The 19,598-nt window shown below is 36.2% G+C and overlaps 1 protein-coding gene across 1 annotated transcript in view; it reads right to left on the reverse strand.

The window, feature by feature from the left end:
* PARM1 (prostate androgen-regulated mucin-like protein 1) overlaps positions 1–19,598 on the reverse strand; it is a 308,303-nt gene that overhangs the window by 33,530 nt on the left and 255,175 nt on the right. The window contains exon 3 of the mRNA XM_044061116.1: positions 234–312. Coding sequence (XP_043917051.1) covers positions 234–312 — 79 coding nt within the window. The remainder of the gene's footprint in view (positions 1–233; positions 313–19,598) is intronic.

Here is a 19,598-nt window from a genome sequence, read left to right on the forward strand (position 1 = left end):
ATGTATCTGACAAGTGTATTGATAAAACCTAAATTGCTAGAGAGAACATTTCTGGTATTGAGCTGGTGGTTACAAGTGTTCTTTAATCTTCAGCTATGAGCTGTCCTAGTTCTCTCCACAGTTTTTTAACACGGATGAAAACAATCTTCCGCATGTTTTTCATACAGCTGGCTTTGTTAAGCATTATTTATACATGGCATTTGATCTGTTTTCACTGAATAAATGGTTCTTACCTCATTTTTATGTAAGTAGCTCCACCAAATATCAACAGCACTACTACAATAATTGTCACAGTCACAGCTGCTATACTTCCTGTAATGAGAAAAGATAAAAGAAAATAAGAAAGCTTTAAACTTTCAAAGAATTCCAAGAAAAGCTTGCATTTTGCTTGTCTAATATATTTTATGATGATAGCATCACTTTCAGCAGGATGCTTCTTGCAGTTATGTTCATAAGTTCAAATGTTAGTGAATGTGTTCAGGACAAAAGACTATCGAGGAGCCCAGTTCCACCAATTTATGATCATTCAGTAAATTTCCAAATCAGATGTCCAAATTATATTTAAATTCAGTCAAACTACTTAATATCCTAATCGATACAGAAAGTTTATTCCGAAATACATAATCCTTAGTGATACAAAAGATTGTCTTAGTCTAAAATGAATTCATATGCAACTTTAATTTACTGTTTCTACACAATGTCATGTCATAATTTAAATCAATGTTTAAAATCAACTGTAGTGTTGCATTATGAAATAACTTGTATGCTGATATCAGTTTACCTCTGATAGAACAATTATGTAAAATACATCATTTTAGCTATTTGCATCTTTCCATGTAACTCACGTTACAAGTTATTAGTTTGTATTCTCCTCATACGTTTCCTTTCCACAATTTCCAAGCTTCTAAGCTGACCATTAGTGTAGTGGTAGAAGGTATTATTATAATCAGGAATAGGCCTTAAACATGATTATAATGCTGTAAGGTAACCACTATCCTTGGTGGTAAGTTGTTTAGCATAACAGCTAAGTACGGTATGGCATGTCTCTGCATTGTGTTGTAGAGGCATGCTTATCAAAGGAAAAGGTATTGCTGATTAATACACCCAAGTCCCTACAGACATCTACTTTGTGTAAACTTCACATCTTTCAAAAGACTGTATATCTAATTTTAGTGAGGTATGTTCAGGTGAATGGAATGCAAGAATTAGTGATTAAAAGACATCTGACATATCTTTTTATGACTTTTTTCTTACAGTTTGATACCAAATGCATGAATTACTTGTTGCTTTTCCTTTTTGTGTGTTATCCATCAACTTGGGAGACTGCCTGAAGTGTCTGTGCAAAATATTTACAGAGTACTGAGATTGCCCTGTGGTTTTAATTTACAGGAAAATGCATAATTCAAAGTAAAAAAGAGAAAAATGTACATACCTGCCTATATTAATACCATTCAGTGTATTACCCATCAACATATAACTCTGATCACTTCAGCAATTTGGGTCTAATCAGACCCATTCTAAGAGGAATGCCCATCCCCACTAGGCTGTGCTTTTTCCCCACACCACATTTATTTATTTCACATTGTTAACCAGCTTACTTCTTTTTATAAAAAATAAATGGTTAGCTAAGCTCCATAATATAAATCTAGGAATAATTCACTGCAGTACTCTATCAAATGAATCAACATTTCATTTTGTCTTTTGGATATGGGGAAGTGAACTGCTCCAAAAAGGGCAACAACATGCAAAGACTAGTGCTGAACCTCAGACACTGGACAGAAGCAAATCATCCATCTAACCCAATACTAAGTAGTACACAGGACTGCAACATATTTGTATACAAACCAATAAAACGATACTATTTTAGCACTATTATTTATTTATTTATTGAGATTTGATTGCCGGGAAAGCCAGAATGGGTAGAAGCCCAGTTTCAGTGGAGGCCCGGGGAGAAAAGATCCAAATTATTACAAAACATTTTAAGAACAATAATTATACAATCTTCAAATATAAAACAAAAACATCTGCATTTCAAATAATTATAACAAATTAGATATAAAATAAAAACATTGGTTAAAAATCAATACAAAGTGCACGGCCATCGTTTAGTATTTAGAGAAATTTTAGACAGTTTGTAGAGAAATTAAAGGTAAGTTAGTCTAATACAAACAGGAACTGGAATATGAAGTGAGAGAAAAACAGGCTTATAGTACATTTAGAGAGAAAGTCAGGTAAGAGAACTAGATATCAGTAAGGAAGTAAGTGAAAAAGTGAAAGTAAGGAGGTATAAGGATTGAAATGGTACTTGTTCAAATTAAGGGATATAGTTTATCCTGGTTTTCAGAAAGTAGAGAGACAAATTTTAGCTATTACACTCATATAATTATAATATTGTGCCAATGAGAGAAGATTATACAATTAGAAATAGCAATGTCTTTCTGTACAAAGTATACATAAAAAATGGCACACATTATTTGCATTTTTGCTAACATTTTCCCCGTCTTGTATCTTTGGTGTGCAATACATTTTCAGAAATACGATATTTCTTTGCAAACTATCATAAGGGAATGCTTTCATTAATGAAGCATAAAAATTAAGTTGTGTTTATATTAATGGAAGCTGTGGGTTTTAGTTTTTATTCTTATTGCAATATATTTTTTTACTAGACGTCATAGATACTAATCTTATTCCAATTATTTTGTTCATGGTGGAAACAGCAGAGATAGAGGTAGAGGTGATACCATCTACTCTACCTTACTCTAAGATTTGTTTTGTGGTTGGAAGAAGTCTTCATTCAGAGTGGCAACATTCTTGTCAGAAATCAATCTAGCTGTAGTAACTCCACAGACGAATACACAGTGACATGAGAAGGCAAAGATCATGAAATTATGTTTTCTTGTATGTTACCTTAAAACTTATCTTAAGAATGTAGTTGACATCTGCATGGCATTAAGCATCACTCTGCTTTCTTGATTTTAGATTACTATTGGTTGTTGTTGTTGTTTGTCTTTCGGCTTTTCCCAGGGCTGCCACAGAGGAACTCCAGTCCGCTAATGATTGGCAGTTGGTTTTTTATGGTGTAGAGTTACCAGCCCGACGCCCAACCTTCAATGAGGCACGCCCATTCAACACATGTCTTTCGAATGCCCACTCGACCGTGGAAAGAAGATGCAGACTCCACACAGAAGGCACTCCCAACCCAAGTTGAGAATCGAACTGGAGAACCTCTTGCTGTGAGGCAACAACACTACCGCTGCACCACCGTGGAAGTACTGAAGGTAAAATGTTCTTAGTATGTAGGTTACACCATTCACTAACAGTAACTATCAACCCTACCCTTTTGTACTTATTCAAGCTATTTTTTAAAATAAACTGCAATCACTAATATTTTGCCAGTTTTCAATACAAATCAAAAACTGCTTTAAGAATATACTGTAACAACCCACCACTGGATCACTAATCAAGAAGCCGCAATCATCACCACTGGCACCTGTGGGGAATACTCACTGGCAGGATAATGTTTACATAGGGAACCCTGTTGGTGAGGTTCCATTTTCAAACTGCCCTAGCCTCCCCATAGATGCTGCTGCTGTGTTTGCTAACGTGTTAGTGACCATTCATAGCCATTATTTAAGGGGTCTTCCTCCCATCAAATACCTACATCAGTTAAGCAGAATCGCCCAGAAAATACTGTGGACCCAGCAAAAAAGTTTGAGACAACCATAGCCTGAAAGTAGTGAATACCATTCATAGCCATTATTTAAGGGTTTCCCCCTCCCATCAAATACCTACATCAGTTAAGAAGAATCGCCCAGAAAATACTGTGGACCCAGCAAAGAAGTTTGAGAGAACCATAGCCTGAAAGTAGTGAATACCATTCGTAGCCATTATTTAAGGGTTCCACCTCCCATCAAATACTTACATCAGTTAAGAAGAATTGCCCAGAAAATACTGTGGACCCAGCAAAGATGTTTGAGAGAACCATAGCCTGAAAGTAGTGAATACCATTCGTAGCCATTATTTAAGGGTTCCATCTCCCATCAAATACCTACATCAGTTAAGAAGAATCACCCAGAAAATACTGTGGACCCAGCAAAGAAGTTTGAGAGAACCATAGCCTGAAAGTAGTGAATACCATTCATAGCTATTATTTAAGCCCCCCCCCATCAAATACCTACATCAGTTAAGAAGAATCGCCCAGAAAATACTATAGACCCAGCAAAGAAGTTTGAGAGAACCATAGCCTGAAAGTAGTGAATACCATTCATAGCCATTATTTAAGGGTTCTCCCCTCCCATCAAATACCTACATCAGTTAAGAAGAATCACCCAGAAAATACTGTGGACCGAGCAAAGAAGTTTGAGAGAACCATAGCCTGAAAGTAGTGAATGTATGTTAACTTTCTTGGTTTAGTGTACTTTATTGTGCTCCCCTAAGGACAGCTGACTGACTTTAGTGTGGTCAAATGCTGCATCACAGATTAGCAGCAGGCATCACCCCCCCATATATCTGTTACCTTCTTAGTTATACTGCACTCCTTTTCCTCGATAATCTAGAGTGCACCTTTGTCTCTTCCTACCCATCCTGCCCACACTCCAGCTCCCGGAATTACAGATCACATCTCTCATATACTGACTATTTTGTTTGAATTTAGTCTAAGCTTACTTAACTGCCACATACCTACCTTCCACCCATATAGAATACATACAGCAGTAATAGGCTCACTTTCACATAACACTGATAGTCTCCCAAACTCTCCAGTGTCTTGGACTACTGGCTCTGTCCCGCTCTGCCCATTACACTCACTTTGCTTACCTACCCTACCCCCATTCCCACCCACCCCCATATCAGTTGCATTTATAGTTATACGCCACACCCTCTATCAGTTCCATCCCACCCAATTACAGTTTCAGACCACACATATCACTTACAACCCAACACCCTTCACCACACCCTTACTATCACTCATTATTAGTACATCAAACCCACTTACTGTAAGTTACTACCATTAAACACTCTTCACCAGACATGATGAACTTTAAACAACAGTTACACTTAATAAAAACCCTACTCTACCTATGTACTATCTTCATCTTTCTCCTGCTCTACTACCTCTCCTCTTACCACACTCAACTGCATATCAGTACCCCCCCACAGTGGCAAACTGAACCTCTATCCACTCACCTGAAAATCTGTAACTTCCCTATCGCACCGCTAGACCTCACCTTCTCTAGATCAGTCTCTTACTCCCACTACAAACTGTCAGTCAGAACTAACCCTCACTCTTCATTAAGACATAATAAATTACTACACAACTAACTAAACTGTATCTTCACCTACTCCACAAACTCATTCGCTATGGTGACATTCACCCTACTCCAGGGCCCACCACAATACCCTACACAGACTCTAATCAGCCAACCCCCCTATATTATAGATCTATCTCCTCTCTCATCTTCATTAACATAAATGCAAGAAGTATACTTAACAAAATCCAGGACCTTCACGCCCTTCTAGCTGGATATAAACCAGAAATAGCAGTGCTAACTGAAACATGGCTTAAACCAGAACACCATAATAATGAGATTATAGTCCCTGGCTATAACATAATACACAGAGATAGAGTAGAGAAAAAGGGAGGTGGCGTAGCGATATTGTTCCAAAATCATCTCACCACTGAACAAATTGCTTATAATACCCAAGAAATCAAAGTTGTTGAACTAATCCTTGCCAAATTAAAACTAAACTCAAACAAACATATCGTTATTGCAGGTGGCTACATTCCACCAGGCAATAACACTACTATAATGGAAAACCTGCTAAACTGGATCTCAAACTCCATGCCACAAGAAACTATACTATTAGGTGACTTTAATATTGACTGGCTGAACTGCTCTAGCCACACTCCAACTACCCACATTAACCTCCATAGATTTACCCAAATTATATCCACCGCAACCAGAAAAGGCAAAACCTCACAACACAAATCCATCTTAGACTAGATTCTATTATCTGACCCCACTCTAGCATGGCACTCTGGCTGTCTACCTGACAGGTTAAGTGATCATCAACCAGCCTAATTCGGAACAGACCCCATTACATAAGCCAACCCAACCTCAGAGTAATATGTAACAAAAAGACCTTTAAAACAACTGACTTCCTCAATTCACTACAAAGCTGTAACTGGAACACCCCTAAAACTACTATCTCTAGATGAGGCCGTACAGTACTTTAACTCCACTTTCCTGCAAATCCTAAACTATCATGCCCCCTCCAGAACTATAACACTAAAAGCTAACTATGCTCCATGGCTAACTAAAGATACTAAGACTACAATAAAAGAGAGGGATCTGGCCTGGAGTCAATATCAAAAGAACAAAACCAGTAATTTGAGGCAAACCTACCAAGAACTTCGAAACAAAGCCAAAAAAACAAATCAAACTAGACAAAAGTAACTACTACAAAAACATGCAGGAAAAATATGCCAACAACCCTAAGAAATTTTGGGCTACAATAAATGGCATAATCCACCCAGGTAAAGCAACCACCCCAGCCCTAGTACTACAAAACAACCATGACAACATTCCCACATAATTTAACAAGTTCTTTACCAAAACAGTCCAAACCCTTACCAATGACCTCAATACCACTAGCAGCTCTATACCAGGTGCTAGCAAAACCCACCCTACTACTCAAAACAATACCACCAACGTTCCCCTACACTCTGTACCCACTAAAATGATTTCAAAGCTCCATAAGAAACTCAAACCAATCACACTAGCTGCTGACCCCCTACCAGCCGAATTCCTTCAGATAGTAGCAGATGCCATAGCCTATCCCGTGTCCATTCTTATAAACAGGTCACTTGTAGAATTCAAAGTCCCCACCCTGTGGAAAACATTACACATTATTCCACTGCACAAAGGGGCAACTCCTTAGAACTCATCAAATCGCAATACTCTCACCTCTATCCAAGATATTAGAGAGAGTTGTACATTCTTACCTACTTTGGTACCTCTTACAAAACAACTTAATCTCCAAAACTCAGCATGGCTTTAGACCATCCCACAGCACCACCACAGCATTACTATCATTTACAGATATAGTTAACCACAACAGAAACAAGGGACTATTTGTATCTTCCATTTCCTTAGACTTATCTAATGTCTTTGACATGGTAGACCATAACATTCTTATCTAAACATTATCTACCCATAAGCCCCAGCCCTTCTACTATATCATGGTTTACTAGCTACTTATCTGGTTGACAGCAAACAGTCCTATGGCATGACCAGCTGTCCCCCCTGCTACCAGAATCCATAGGTGTCCCTCAAGGAACCATCCTTAGCCCACTATTGTTCTCACTATTCACCAACTAAATCAATTCCACCTCAATTACAACATCAGTAGTACAATAAGCAGATGACACCACGCTTATAAGTGCCGCCCCCACATTAAAGGCACTGCAAATCCTCACCCAAAACACTTTTACCTTAGCTGAAACACGGTTCACAAACATCAAACTTATTCTTAACCCCCTAAAAACTAAATTAATTCTTTTTGGCCCAGGTCATGCTCCCCTCCTCAACACTGTCAACACTCACTCCAAAGATAACATTCAAATCACTCCAACTGCACACACTAAACTCTTAGGTGTAGAAATAGACAATAACCTCAAATTTAATATCCATATAGCACAAACCATTAAGAACATTAATAAAAAACTAGGACTTATCTATAGGAACAAACACTTTATAACTAAACAAACCAAAGCTACTATTGCAAGAACCCATCTCTTATCCATCCTTCTCTATGCCTCTCCCATCATTACTAATCTCCGCCACAGTGATCTGAGCAAAATGGAATCTTGTTATAACAAAATAGGTGTCCCTCAAGGATCCATCCTTGGCCCACTATTGTTCTCACTATTCACCAACCAAATCAATTCCTCCTCACTCACAGCATCAGTAGTACAATACGCAGATGACACCACCCTTATAAGTGCCGCCCCCACCTTAAAGGAACTGCAAATCCTCACGCAAAACACTTGTACTCTAGCCAAAACATGGTTTACAAATATCAAACTTATTCTTAACTCCAAAAAAGCTAAATTAATTCTTTTTGGCCCAGGTCATGCTCCCCCCCTCAACAACACTTTCACCATTCACTCCAAAGGTAACATTCAAATCAACTGCACACACTAAACTCTTAGGTGTAGAAATAGACAATAACCTCATATTTGACATCCATATAGCACAAACCATTAAGAAAGTTAATAAAAAAACTAGGACTTCTCTATAGGAACAAACACTTTATAGCTAAACAAACCAAAGCTACTATTACAAGAACTCATCTCTTATCCATCCTTCTCTATGCCTCTCTCATCCTTACTAATCTCCGCCAGAGTGATCTAAACAAAATGGAATCTTGTTATAACAAAATAGCCAAGTTTGCTACTGAAACCTCATACAAATCCCACCACTGCCTCGCCCTTAACCAACTCAATTGGCTCAAGCTACCTCAACTACTTCTGTTTAATCAACTCACAATAGTGCATAATCTCTTCTACCTTCCAGAAAAAAACCCTGCACTTTAAAATATAATTAACCCCCACATCCCTACCAGAGCCTTACAATCTAGTTCTCAGAACCTAATAAGCGTTATCAGACACAAAAATAATGCTGGCAAATCTCTCTTTGCCTGCACTATTGCCAAAATATGGAACTCCCTACCTAGCCAAATAACCTCCACTACCTCCCCTTTTCAATTTAAGAAACTCCTGAGAACCCACTTCTCAAACAATTGGCTTTGTTCATGCTACTCCCCAGGTTAATTTGCACCAAATACATGTTTAAGGATTCTACAAAAGGACCCCTAATTCCTTTCTCTGTAAAGCTTAATAATCACTGGTTATTTGTGTAACAAAATATTGGGAGTGCTCATAATTTAGAAAGACAAAAAAAAAATGTTTTTCTTGTGTTTATATTTTCTATTCTATATAAACCCTACTACTAGAATGCTGTATGCTGACTTTACTAAATGAATTGTTAATCTATACATAACTTATGCTTCTATGGAACCTATATCTCTTTATGATATTCTTATGTAATTTCTTTATGACATGCTATTGGAGCTTTTCTCCCCCGGCCTCCGCTGAAAATGGATATGCGTCCAGTTGGACTTTCCCGGTTAACAAATGTAAAATAAAATAAAAATAAAAACCGGTACACACACATTATTTCCAAATGCAGCTCTTTTCATCAAGTGCAGTTTCAGTTAAAATCACACAGAGACCACAGTCAGTCCCAGGTTGGTTTCTCCCCAGTAAGACTCCCCACCGGCACAGCTATAGAGTTTAGTCCTTAGACAGGGGTCCAACCCAATTCCTCCAACACTCTCTCTCTGTCCAACCAGTGCTCCATGTGCCTACGCAAGTAGATGACGCACATACTGTTTGAGATTTGATTTACACACACACACACACACACACACACACACACACGCACACGCACACAAAAGGCTGGCACAGGTTTACTAGCAATGCCCCCTTTTGCCCAGAGGTAGTTACCACTGCCACCAGAAACCCTTGCCAGCTACCTTAAGGCTCTTCCAAGGGTACCCAATATACTGAGTGAAATTAATATTAATACAAATGGTAGTTTGACCAAGACAGGCTATTAGCAGTGGCCCACACAGTGTCACCAAATAAATAAGCAAGTACTCTCAAAACTTAAATATCTCTAAAAAGATCAGCCACAATAAAAGGTTTAAATATATTTAATAATAAATAATAAAAGAACAAGAAAGTACTAAGTATATATTCACAGTGATATCAGAGTTCACAACTACAGGAAATATTTAAAATAACATTGCAGGTTGGGCTCAGACATATAAAGAAAAACAATATCTAAACTAAGCTTCACTATATTCCTGACTGAATCTAAGAGAGAGTCACTATACCCTAATAACTTACTTACTGGAGCAAGGCAGATGATGTGGCGAGTGGTCGTTCTTGTAGTTATCAGGACCAAGAGAGAATACAGAGTGCTTTGTCTCACTAACAGACTTCTCAAAATAATATCTAAAATATTACGTCTGGGATAGCTTGCAGAATGACATCTCTTCTGGTCATCTGACTCTGTTTCCACAGTATTACCAACCCTGGAAACTGCCAAGGTTTTACACTTACATGTAAAGAAAACCATACACAAGAGCTTTGCTCAGATCTGTTGAGCTTCTGGAGGTTGTAAAACAATTAAACACTTCCACTCTTCCAGAGTGGCAATTAGTTCACCCCAAAGACAATACAGAAAGCTTGCTAGTACAGACTTTGTGTCTCTGGCTGCTTTGAAACCTGTGAGATATCATCTTTATGGCCTAGCCTATAACGTGATTTAATTTCAGATATTTTTCTAAAGTTTGCTGCACTGAGATTAACCCCCCAATTTCTTCTGTTAAAACATATACATTTAAACAGTTACAATAGTGCACATACATTTCTGTTCCTTCCAGTATGGCACACTGTGAATACATTTCAAACACAAGCTCTTTACAAATACCTTTTCAACACAAATGTCTGTACAAATCAGTTTGATATACACATGACATACAGTTCTAATACATTAGTAATACCAGCATTGTGTATGACATACAGTTGTAATACATTTGTAACACAAGCATCTTGTATAAATCAGTTTGATATTCAGAAACAACATATAATTATTTAAAAAATTAAAGCTAGCTGTGCTGACAGTACCTCTTTTCGCCACATATATTTTTTGAGAAATGCTGTAAAAGAATAAGGGTGTTTATTTATTTATTTAGCATTTATTTGAATCTATTAGCCCTGGCAATGCACTGATTACTAAGGACCTAATTTAGATAAGGCTTGAGACCCAGAGAGACAAGAACAAAAATATAGTAAATAATCAACTAAACACATTTAAACAAATAATGGTAAAGTTATTGAACTTAAATACACAATCTTCGTTTCAATAACAAAAGAAACAATACTATCCATATGAGTCTAAGGAAAAATACAATATATTCCCATAAAGGTTTTCAAATCTAATTTTATGGAGTGGTCACTGCAATGCAACATACTTTTGCCTTCGTGAAACAGGAGTACTTTTATGTTAGGAACATTGGCTATGATGGGTGGATATTTATTTATTTATACAATTTGCTAACTGGGGCAGAGCACTGATACCACTGGACCAATTTCAATCTTAGCTCAGAATGTGAATACACATCAAGCGGAAAAAAATAAAAAATAACTTCTACAATAAAAGAGCACAATAAAAAATAAAGTAATAGTTATATACGGTGGAGAAAAATATATTTAAGAAGGTAGTCTACAGAAACTACTATGCACAATATTACAACAAAGTAACAACATTTTAGGAGTTAGAGAATAAATATTATAGTGAAAATGATAAGGGAGTATGTGTTGGGGATTAGAGAGATTAGGTTTTGTGACTCAAAGCAGAGTACTTACAAGCAGCATGTACTGTGAGATTTTAAATTGTTCTTGAAGGGAGGAGTAGTTAGAAAGGTCATTAATATTTGAGAAAAGATCTGTCCAGACTTTGGGTACAAGAGTAGAAAAGGAGTGCTTTAAGCACTGAAATCTGGTTTGATAACTGAGTTAATTCAGTAGTCAAGAATAGAAATGTTTCCAGTTTTAGTAGCTTCAATAAGAAGGTACAGAAATGAAGAGCCAAATGTTCTTCATCAGTCAACCAGCTAGTGTTTTTCAATACTATACACTTAAGTCAATACTGAGGGAACAGGCTGGCAAACCTGCTCATTTTATTGGACAAGTCAAGTCACTTAAATCCAGGTGGATTACCTGCCTTGACATCACTTTGCCTGTAATATTCTTTAAATTCAACCATACTGATGAGATTCCCATCTCAAAGTGAGGGAGATAATATATCAATAATATACTTAAAACATGTAACCTTTACAACTAATACTATGCCTATTACAATTATCCGCACACTTTTTATGTCTCATATATAAATTCTAATAAGGAATTTCAAGCAGTTTTTGCATTATCTTACCTACCTGAAAAGAAACAAAAGCTCAGTATTCCATGTAATGTAAAAAAAAAGCTGCACATGGAAAAATTTCAGTGGGTAGCAGCCAGCATATCATAAAACATTCATACTTTCGTAGTGCATCTTCTTTCTAAAATAGACTAAGCATTATCTATTTTTATTTGCAATTCTTGGTGCTCTCCTAACATCCAAATAGACTTTTTTCCTGACAAGTTTTTTTGCTTTATAACCAGTGAAAAATCTGTTGATAGAATGAGTTTTGTTATATAACGAGCTGACTGTTTGTATCTGTTTTGACCTAAGAAGGCAGTAAATCCAAGGAACTACCTTTGCTGGAAGAAATGTGGTTATGTTTGTTTTTACACATTTGAAGTTTATTGTTCTTGAGTAGTATAACATGATTACTCATTTTTTCCTCTATTGCCAATCACAGTCTCACTAATCCAGGTAGGATTCCAAACCCTAAACAGAAAGTTATTATTCAAAATAATGCTGCACTCAGAAGACTAGTTTTCTTTATTGGGTAACAGACAGTGTACACACCCACAATCTAGCTATATTTTTCTAAACAACTTAATTTTCTTTATATATACATATATATATATATATATATATATATATATATATATATATATATATAGTGCTTTCTAAAAACATCAGAACATCTTTGTATAATTTAATATAAAAAGTTAGCATTTGTTTCCGCTGCAAAAAACAAACCATCCAGCTGGATTAAATGACTTAATTAAGATTAAACAAATGAAATGAAAAAGAGATAAGAGCAACTAAGTGTTTGATTATCCCAGTATACAGGATATAAAGGGGCTTACCTTTCAGCTAAAATGAAATGTTAGTGAGTTTTCAAATTCAGTCTGAGGAAGATCTATGTGAGAAAGTCCTTAATGAGTTGTACCAAAATAATAAAACTGAATTTTACTCTTTTTATTTAATGCAATAATGGCATGTAATTTTGATATTTTACTATGTTAATGTTTTTTTTATTTTGTGTTTTACTAGCTTTGTTTCACTGGTTCCTTGTCATTTGTTTGATGTTACAGAGTCAAAGATACCTAAAATGGTGTGTGGTTTCCAGCAGATCTGATCAGATCATAACTGATGATACATTGTTATATCTGTTATTAAGAGAGTGTGTTGTAAAGATCCTGGACTGGGATTTGTAATAATTACCTATTTGGCCACAATAGTGTTGAGATCTAATTCAAGATGCTTTCTGATGAAGGTCTATTATGCTGAAGATCTTTAGAAGACAATGGCATCTCTGCAAAGTATATCTATAATATAAGGGGTCTTAAGGAGGGGAAAATGATCTGATAAAAGAAAATTTGTGTTAATTTGGAGCCACATGGGACATCTTGAAGTAAAGGAGCACAAAGTGATAGAAAGGATCCAATGGAAGGATCATAGAAACATGGAACTATGGATATTTCCCAGATACCTTCATTTGCTTACACTTAAAGATTAAGCTTGAGCATTATGGAAAATGGATCATTCCTAATCATCTAAGGACAATACTTAAATTAGAGGAACAATACTAAAAGGGCAGTGAGAAAACAGAAAGTCTGTTTCTATGTGGAAAATTATCTCAGGCAATTTTTAAGCCCCAGAAAAGACTACACTGAAGTCAATAAAGTTATGAGCAACTTCAAAACCTTTTTGTCTAATACAGCTTTCCTTCCTGGGGACTTTTAACATGAATTTCAAACATCCCTATAAACTGCTATGCTCCAGATATTTTGTATTTATCCTTTCCACAAACCTCTTTTCTTCCTCCTTTTTTATTGACAAAACAGAAGCCTTTGATCTAGTGTCTCACACCATCCTAATTAAGTTTAGAAACTTTGCTGCTACAGCCTTCTCATGGTTTAAAAGTTACATTAGTAACAGAGCCCTTACATTCAAACTAGGATGCAACCTCTCTCTTCCTCTGCATCTTCACACTCTTGAATTTCCCAAGGTTCTATCCTTGGTCCATTACTGTTCAGCCTATTATTCATTAACACTCTACCCTTATATCCTCACATTTACAACCTCATGTTTTATACTGATAATCTTCTTTATATTTCTTCTACATCTTATCTATCAAATGGGATCTTCTTTAAGATATCCAAATGATGTCAATGGGCTGAATAAAATGCAATTTGTATTAAAATGAAAAAAAAAAAAAGATTTTTTGCCCTACCAACCAGGCTTAAAAACGTTCCTTACTTTAGCATCTTTCTCTCATGTTACAATAATAATACTATACTTTTTCTTTCCTCCAAATATCTAGAGATGTTTTCATTTCCTCTCTTTTCATACGAATCCATTCTAAACATCTAAAACTTACAATTAGCAATGCTCCAGTTTGGTATTGTAGTATTTCTAGATTTCTCACTCCTGAAGCCAAGACAGCCAAAGTTTAGGGGAATTTTTCAAGTGCAGCTACAGTAAGTCTCAAATGTGTCTTTGTGACCTTCATAATTGTTCCGAAATGAATATGCAGATTTCATATCATGTCAATCACTGCATCCTGTTGTGCCGAATAGCTTCCCATGAAAGAATACCAATTATCTGTTTCTTGTTCTAATTTTTTAAATTCTTAAGCCTGATACGTCTATTCATCTCTCTTCAATTTTTATATCCTAGGGTATCTCCCAACTTTTTCAGGTCTCAGTCACATGATGCCATTGCACTGAAAACAAATGCTAACTCTAGTTTATTCTGACCACACTCTGTGTTAGCACTTGGTCCTACAATCTGAGATGACATTCCTGCAAGCATAAGATATAGTGGAACTACCACTGAATTAAGATCTAACCTTGTGCTGCTTCTTTTTTCAAATATTTTTATGAAGATTTAACAAATAAATAATAAAATATAACATTTAGGATATATACAGAAATTAGATAGTTCAACAAATGTACATAGTGTTTATCCTGATATCAAATGAACTACTCAAGCTACTTTTTGCCATCTTACAACAACCAGCTGCTCAATGTGTAAACAATTTTCACAGATAATGTTTTTGTTTTGTTTTATTGATTCCTTCATAGAGTTTTCAGGGGCCATTATTCTATTTAATGGTTAGGTTCTCTAGTTCGATCCTCAGCTGGGGTGCCTTCTGTGCGGAGTCTGTATGTCCTCCCTCTGGTCACGTGGGTTTCCTCCGGGTGCTCCAGTTTCCTCCCACCTCCCAAAGACATGCTGTAGGTGGATTGGACACTCTAAACTGGCCCTAGGCGTGAGTGTGTGTGTGCATGTGTGTGCCTTCTGAGGAAGGTTGGGCGCTGGGCTGGCAACTTGGCACCGTAAAACTACACTGCCAATCATGAGCGGACAGGTGATCCGCTGTGGCGACCCCTAACTGGGAAAAGCCGAAAGAAGAAGAAGAAGTCAACTAATTATAAAAGAACATCAAAACACAACAAAAACAAATATTTACAAAGGTGTCTACTATATATCAAAAACTTTAAATGAATATTTTTGAAAAAATCTTTTGTTACTGACATTGACTGTTTATTTAGCAGATCTTTAAATTTCACCCAAGTTTTGTAAGAAGTAGCAATTCTGGCTGCTCTCATCTTGATTGTAAGAAGTTCTAATTAAAGTCAGAAAACGTGTAACCTTCCTGTATGTTGTCTACTACTTCTATCCATATTTCAACAGTACCATTCAACAAGCCATTTCATTACTACCTACGATTTTATCCTGCACCTGCCTCTATAAATATTATATATCACTCTATTAATAAAAAAACCACCTAACCCACCAACCTTCATTAAGGTGTAAATCATTCATTCATTCTCCAGCTTAGAAATGCTACCTTTTGCAACTGATAGTATGGAACTTTTGAACTCTTTCTCTAGATTTTGTATAGATGTTATGTGTATGGATTGTCTTGATATTCCTTTGTAAATATACTATTACTGTTTAAATGTTTCTTCACCAAATATACCATTACGCTGTTCGTGATATGTGACATGTAATGAAGTTTTTGAGATATGTAATAAATTTTCTTACTTTGAGAGCTTTTCTCCCCGGGCATCCGCTGAAAATGGACATACATCCAGTCGGACTATCCCGTTTAACAAATGTAAAATAAAATAAAAATAAAAATAAATAAAAAAAAAAACTTATTCAGAGTGGGGACACAGAGAATTCACTACAGTAGAAACAGCTGCAGTTGAAATTAAATATCACCATAACAATTTAATCAGAAGGAACATTTGTGTAGCATAGAGCTGCAGTATTTTAATTCTACCTGCTTTTCTACTTAATTTTACTCATGCCTTATTCATAAGCCCATTTTGTACAGCATTGTGATTTTTGTTGAATTGCTTGATTACTATCACGACTATGAATTTTGAAAAGGTTTGAAGTCATTTTACATTTAAGAAGTCTTGCTACTTTGGAAAGATCAAAGCACTAAATATTTTTATTAAAAAAATACATTTCCTGGATTTCCTTTTAAGTGTGTCTTTTGGTGTTTGCGGAATCTGTATTCACCAAAGCACTAAAAAACATAGCCAAAGGGAATGATGGAGCACAGAGGGACGGGGGCAATACAACATCCACTCTATACTCTTATAGTATAAATGATTATACCACCTCTTTTACAGGCATTAAAGATACTTGATATTACAAACATTCAGTTATATGGAATCCTTCTCTGTAAATATCTACACAATGTAATTATGTACTTACTCTTATTATTAGTAAGAACTATCTTCTGTTGGTGTTGTGTTGTTTTGCAATTGACTGTCTTCTCACTTTGCTCTACTTGCTACTTTAGTATTGTTACCACCTACTGTAATGCAGGCTGAGCCTCAAATTGGTCTTGCTGTGATCAGTGTTCAACTCAGTTAATAAAATGTGCACAAAATAAATTCTTACTTGTTTTATCCACACGCAGTTAAACATTGAACCCAAAGGACTAAAACTCAAATGAACAAAAAAAAAGAAAGAAAGAAAAACAAAACTCACATTTTTTCTGCTTGTAAACTGTGAAAGCTATATAATATTCCCTATTTTATATTTCTGTTTTTAATATTTAAATAATACACATATTTTGGCACATTACATTTACTGTTCTGATTTTCTCTGGGGCAGTGGCTGAATGATTTTCTATGATACATCTGCAGCCCCCTTTGCCATATAATAAATTAATAAACAAACAAACAACTACAATAACATGAAAAATTAATGAAGGTGGAGGTAACTCATAAACTACTTAATGGAAAAATTAGCAAACCGTGACTTGCCTGATTTGGCTAAGGAGGGATTATGGTCCTTTTTGGAAACACTGACAAAAACTGCTGTGTAAGTCAACAAAGATTCTCTACAGAAGCAGTGCCCATTTACTTCCTTTCAGATCTGGGTAAAAATGTATCAGAAATAAAGTAATTACTTTAATAATTTACTGTTTTTTATTAGCTACTTAAATGAGCTTATCCAGTCTAGACCCTTTTCTATCCTGAACTGGACTACAAGGGCAAGGTTAAATACAACATTCATAGCCAGATTACAGCAGCCAGACAAGCAGCATGTTTTTGGTTGCTGAACATTTTTTTTTATCAAAAAACAATACTGAGTATTTAATGCAATAAAAAATATGTCCAGCAATTTATGATACATTTCCTAATACCTTTGCAAATATCATTTATAAGGAATAAGTTTATAGTGATACCGATTTACTACCATATATTATTCGGGAAATAACTGATATGTGTTCGTTGCTCACTGTTGCTCCTTGATTTCAAGAGTGAGGCTACATCGTTAACTGTATGTAGCAAAAATTAGGCAGTGAACAGGCCTTGGAGGAAAGATGTTGGAAGGCAACAGTACCAGAAAACAAGTTTAAAGAAAATAATACTTTTGTGTTGATTTGCACACTAATTTGCAGGTGGTGATGATACATAAGTGTCTCTCAATTATGGCTCTGCTATGCTCTCCCTCTAAACCTGGAATTTTCCAAATGCAAGTAATGTTCAGTGTGCTGGTTTGTTGTTGAATGTGCAGCAGTTCTACCTGTTATCTCACTGACAACATGTCAGAGATAGCGCTGTGGATGCAAGAGTTACTTGACTTTCAAACAGATAAAATGGTCTTATAACAGCAGTGTATGCCTGTCCTTTTTAGACTGGTCTACAATAGCTAACACAGCAATTTTAACACTCATAAAAACACTAATCAAACTGCTTTGTAGACTCAGTAGTAGTAGTAGTTGTAGGCAGATAGTTTTTCAGCCACTCACAAAATGCTACTCAATACCACAACCTAATGTCTTCTGCGTTGTAATTGCAGCTGTTAAACAGGATGGCTGAGTAGGAGATGCTGTCAAATTACACACAGCAACAATTCTAAACTACTCAGTGCATAAAAACACAATTTCAAATGTCTGCCTATACTTTCACTGTTCTTATCACACCTGACAGTAAAGTTAGCCATTTAGTGCACATATTCAGGATAGCTGAGTGTTAATGCTGTCAATCTATTTTATACAGAAAGTTCATCATACTCTCTTATACCTCAATTTACTCCTGTCATTGCAAACCCAAGACCCTGTGACCCCTACTCCTTAATTACCTTAAATAAAACTGCAGTGAGATATTCAAATTCAGAATTCTAGCAAGAACAAATTGCCCCAAATGGCTCTCCATTGTAGATCATATGCAAATGGCTAAAATGGAAACAAATGTAATAATTTTGCTTCTGACATTATACACACTTATTCCTTTCAGCAGACAGCCACTGTGCAGTGGGTACACAACTGCCTCCAAACGTTGAAAAAAAAAACATTTTTAAAAAGTTATAATAACTTGAGTTATGCACACCATAGCTATACATCTGCGTTGTCCATTTTCATTCTTCCTCAAAGTATGGGTTACAGATCTGACCTCAGATCTAATGTGGCTGTATATCTCAGACTTACGGATCCAACTCTCAAGCAACTCCCACTACACTTAATGCCCCAGCTAGACTACAACACCTCAGATCAAGTCTGCTGTCTAAGAGTAGAAGAAGGAGAATAACAGCAAGCCAGGGTCAAACTTGGAACTAAAAGTTTCCAACAAAAAATAACATGAGATCACCCCAGAAGATGACAGGAAGGGGGAAGAAAGGTGGAAGTTGAGGAAGAATGAAAATGGACAACACAGATGCCTAGTTATGGTGAGTAGATAACTTTAATATCTGATGTTGTCCTTTTCATTCTTCTTCAATGTATGGGACAATCTCCAGCTATGTGAATCTTGGGTGTCCCTCATGGAAGGACATTCCAGAGAACTGCCAAACCAAAAATAGCTCTGTTTCTCAAAGTCAGATCAAGTTTGTAATGAGTAATAAAGGACTAAGTAGCTCTTGCGCATTTGTCATCAATGGAAGTTCTAGACCAGAAGAGGGAAATAGTGTCCATGGATCTAGCTGCATGAGTCTTAGGAGGCTTTGATAGCGAGAGGCCTTGCTGAGTATAGACAAAAGAAATGCAATCATTAATCCATTTTGCCAGGGTAACTTTAGAAATCAGTGATCCCAGTC

This window comes from Protopterus annectens, chromosome 2.part0 (genome assembly GCF_019279795.1).
Source record: "Protopterus annectens isolate FY-2018-M chromosome 2.part0, PAN1.0, whole genome shotgun sequence".
Lineage (NCBI taxonomy): Eukaryota > Metazoa > Chordata > Ceratodontiformes > Protopteridae > Protopterus > Protopterus annectens.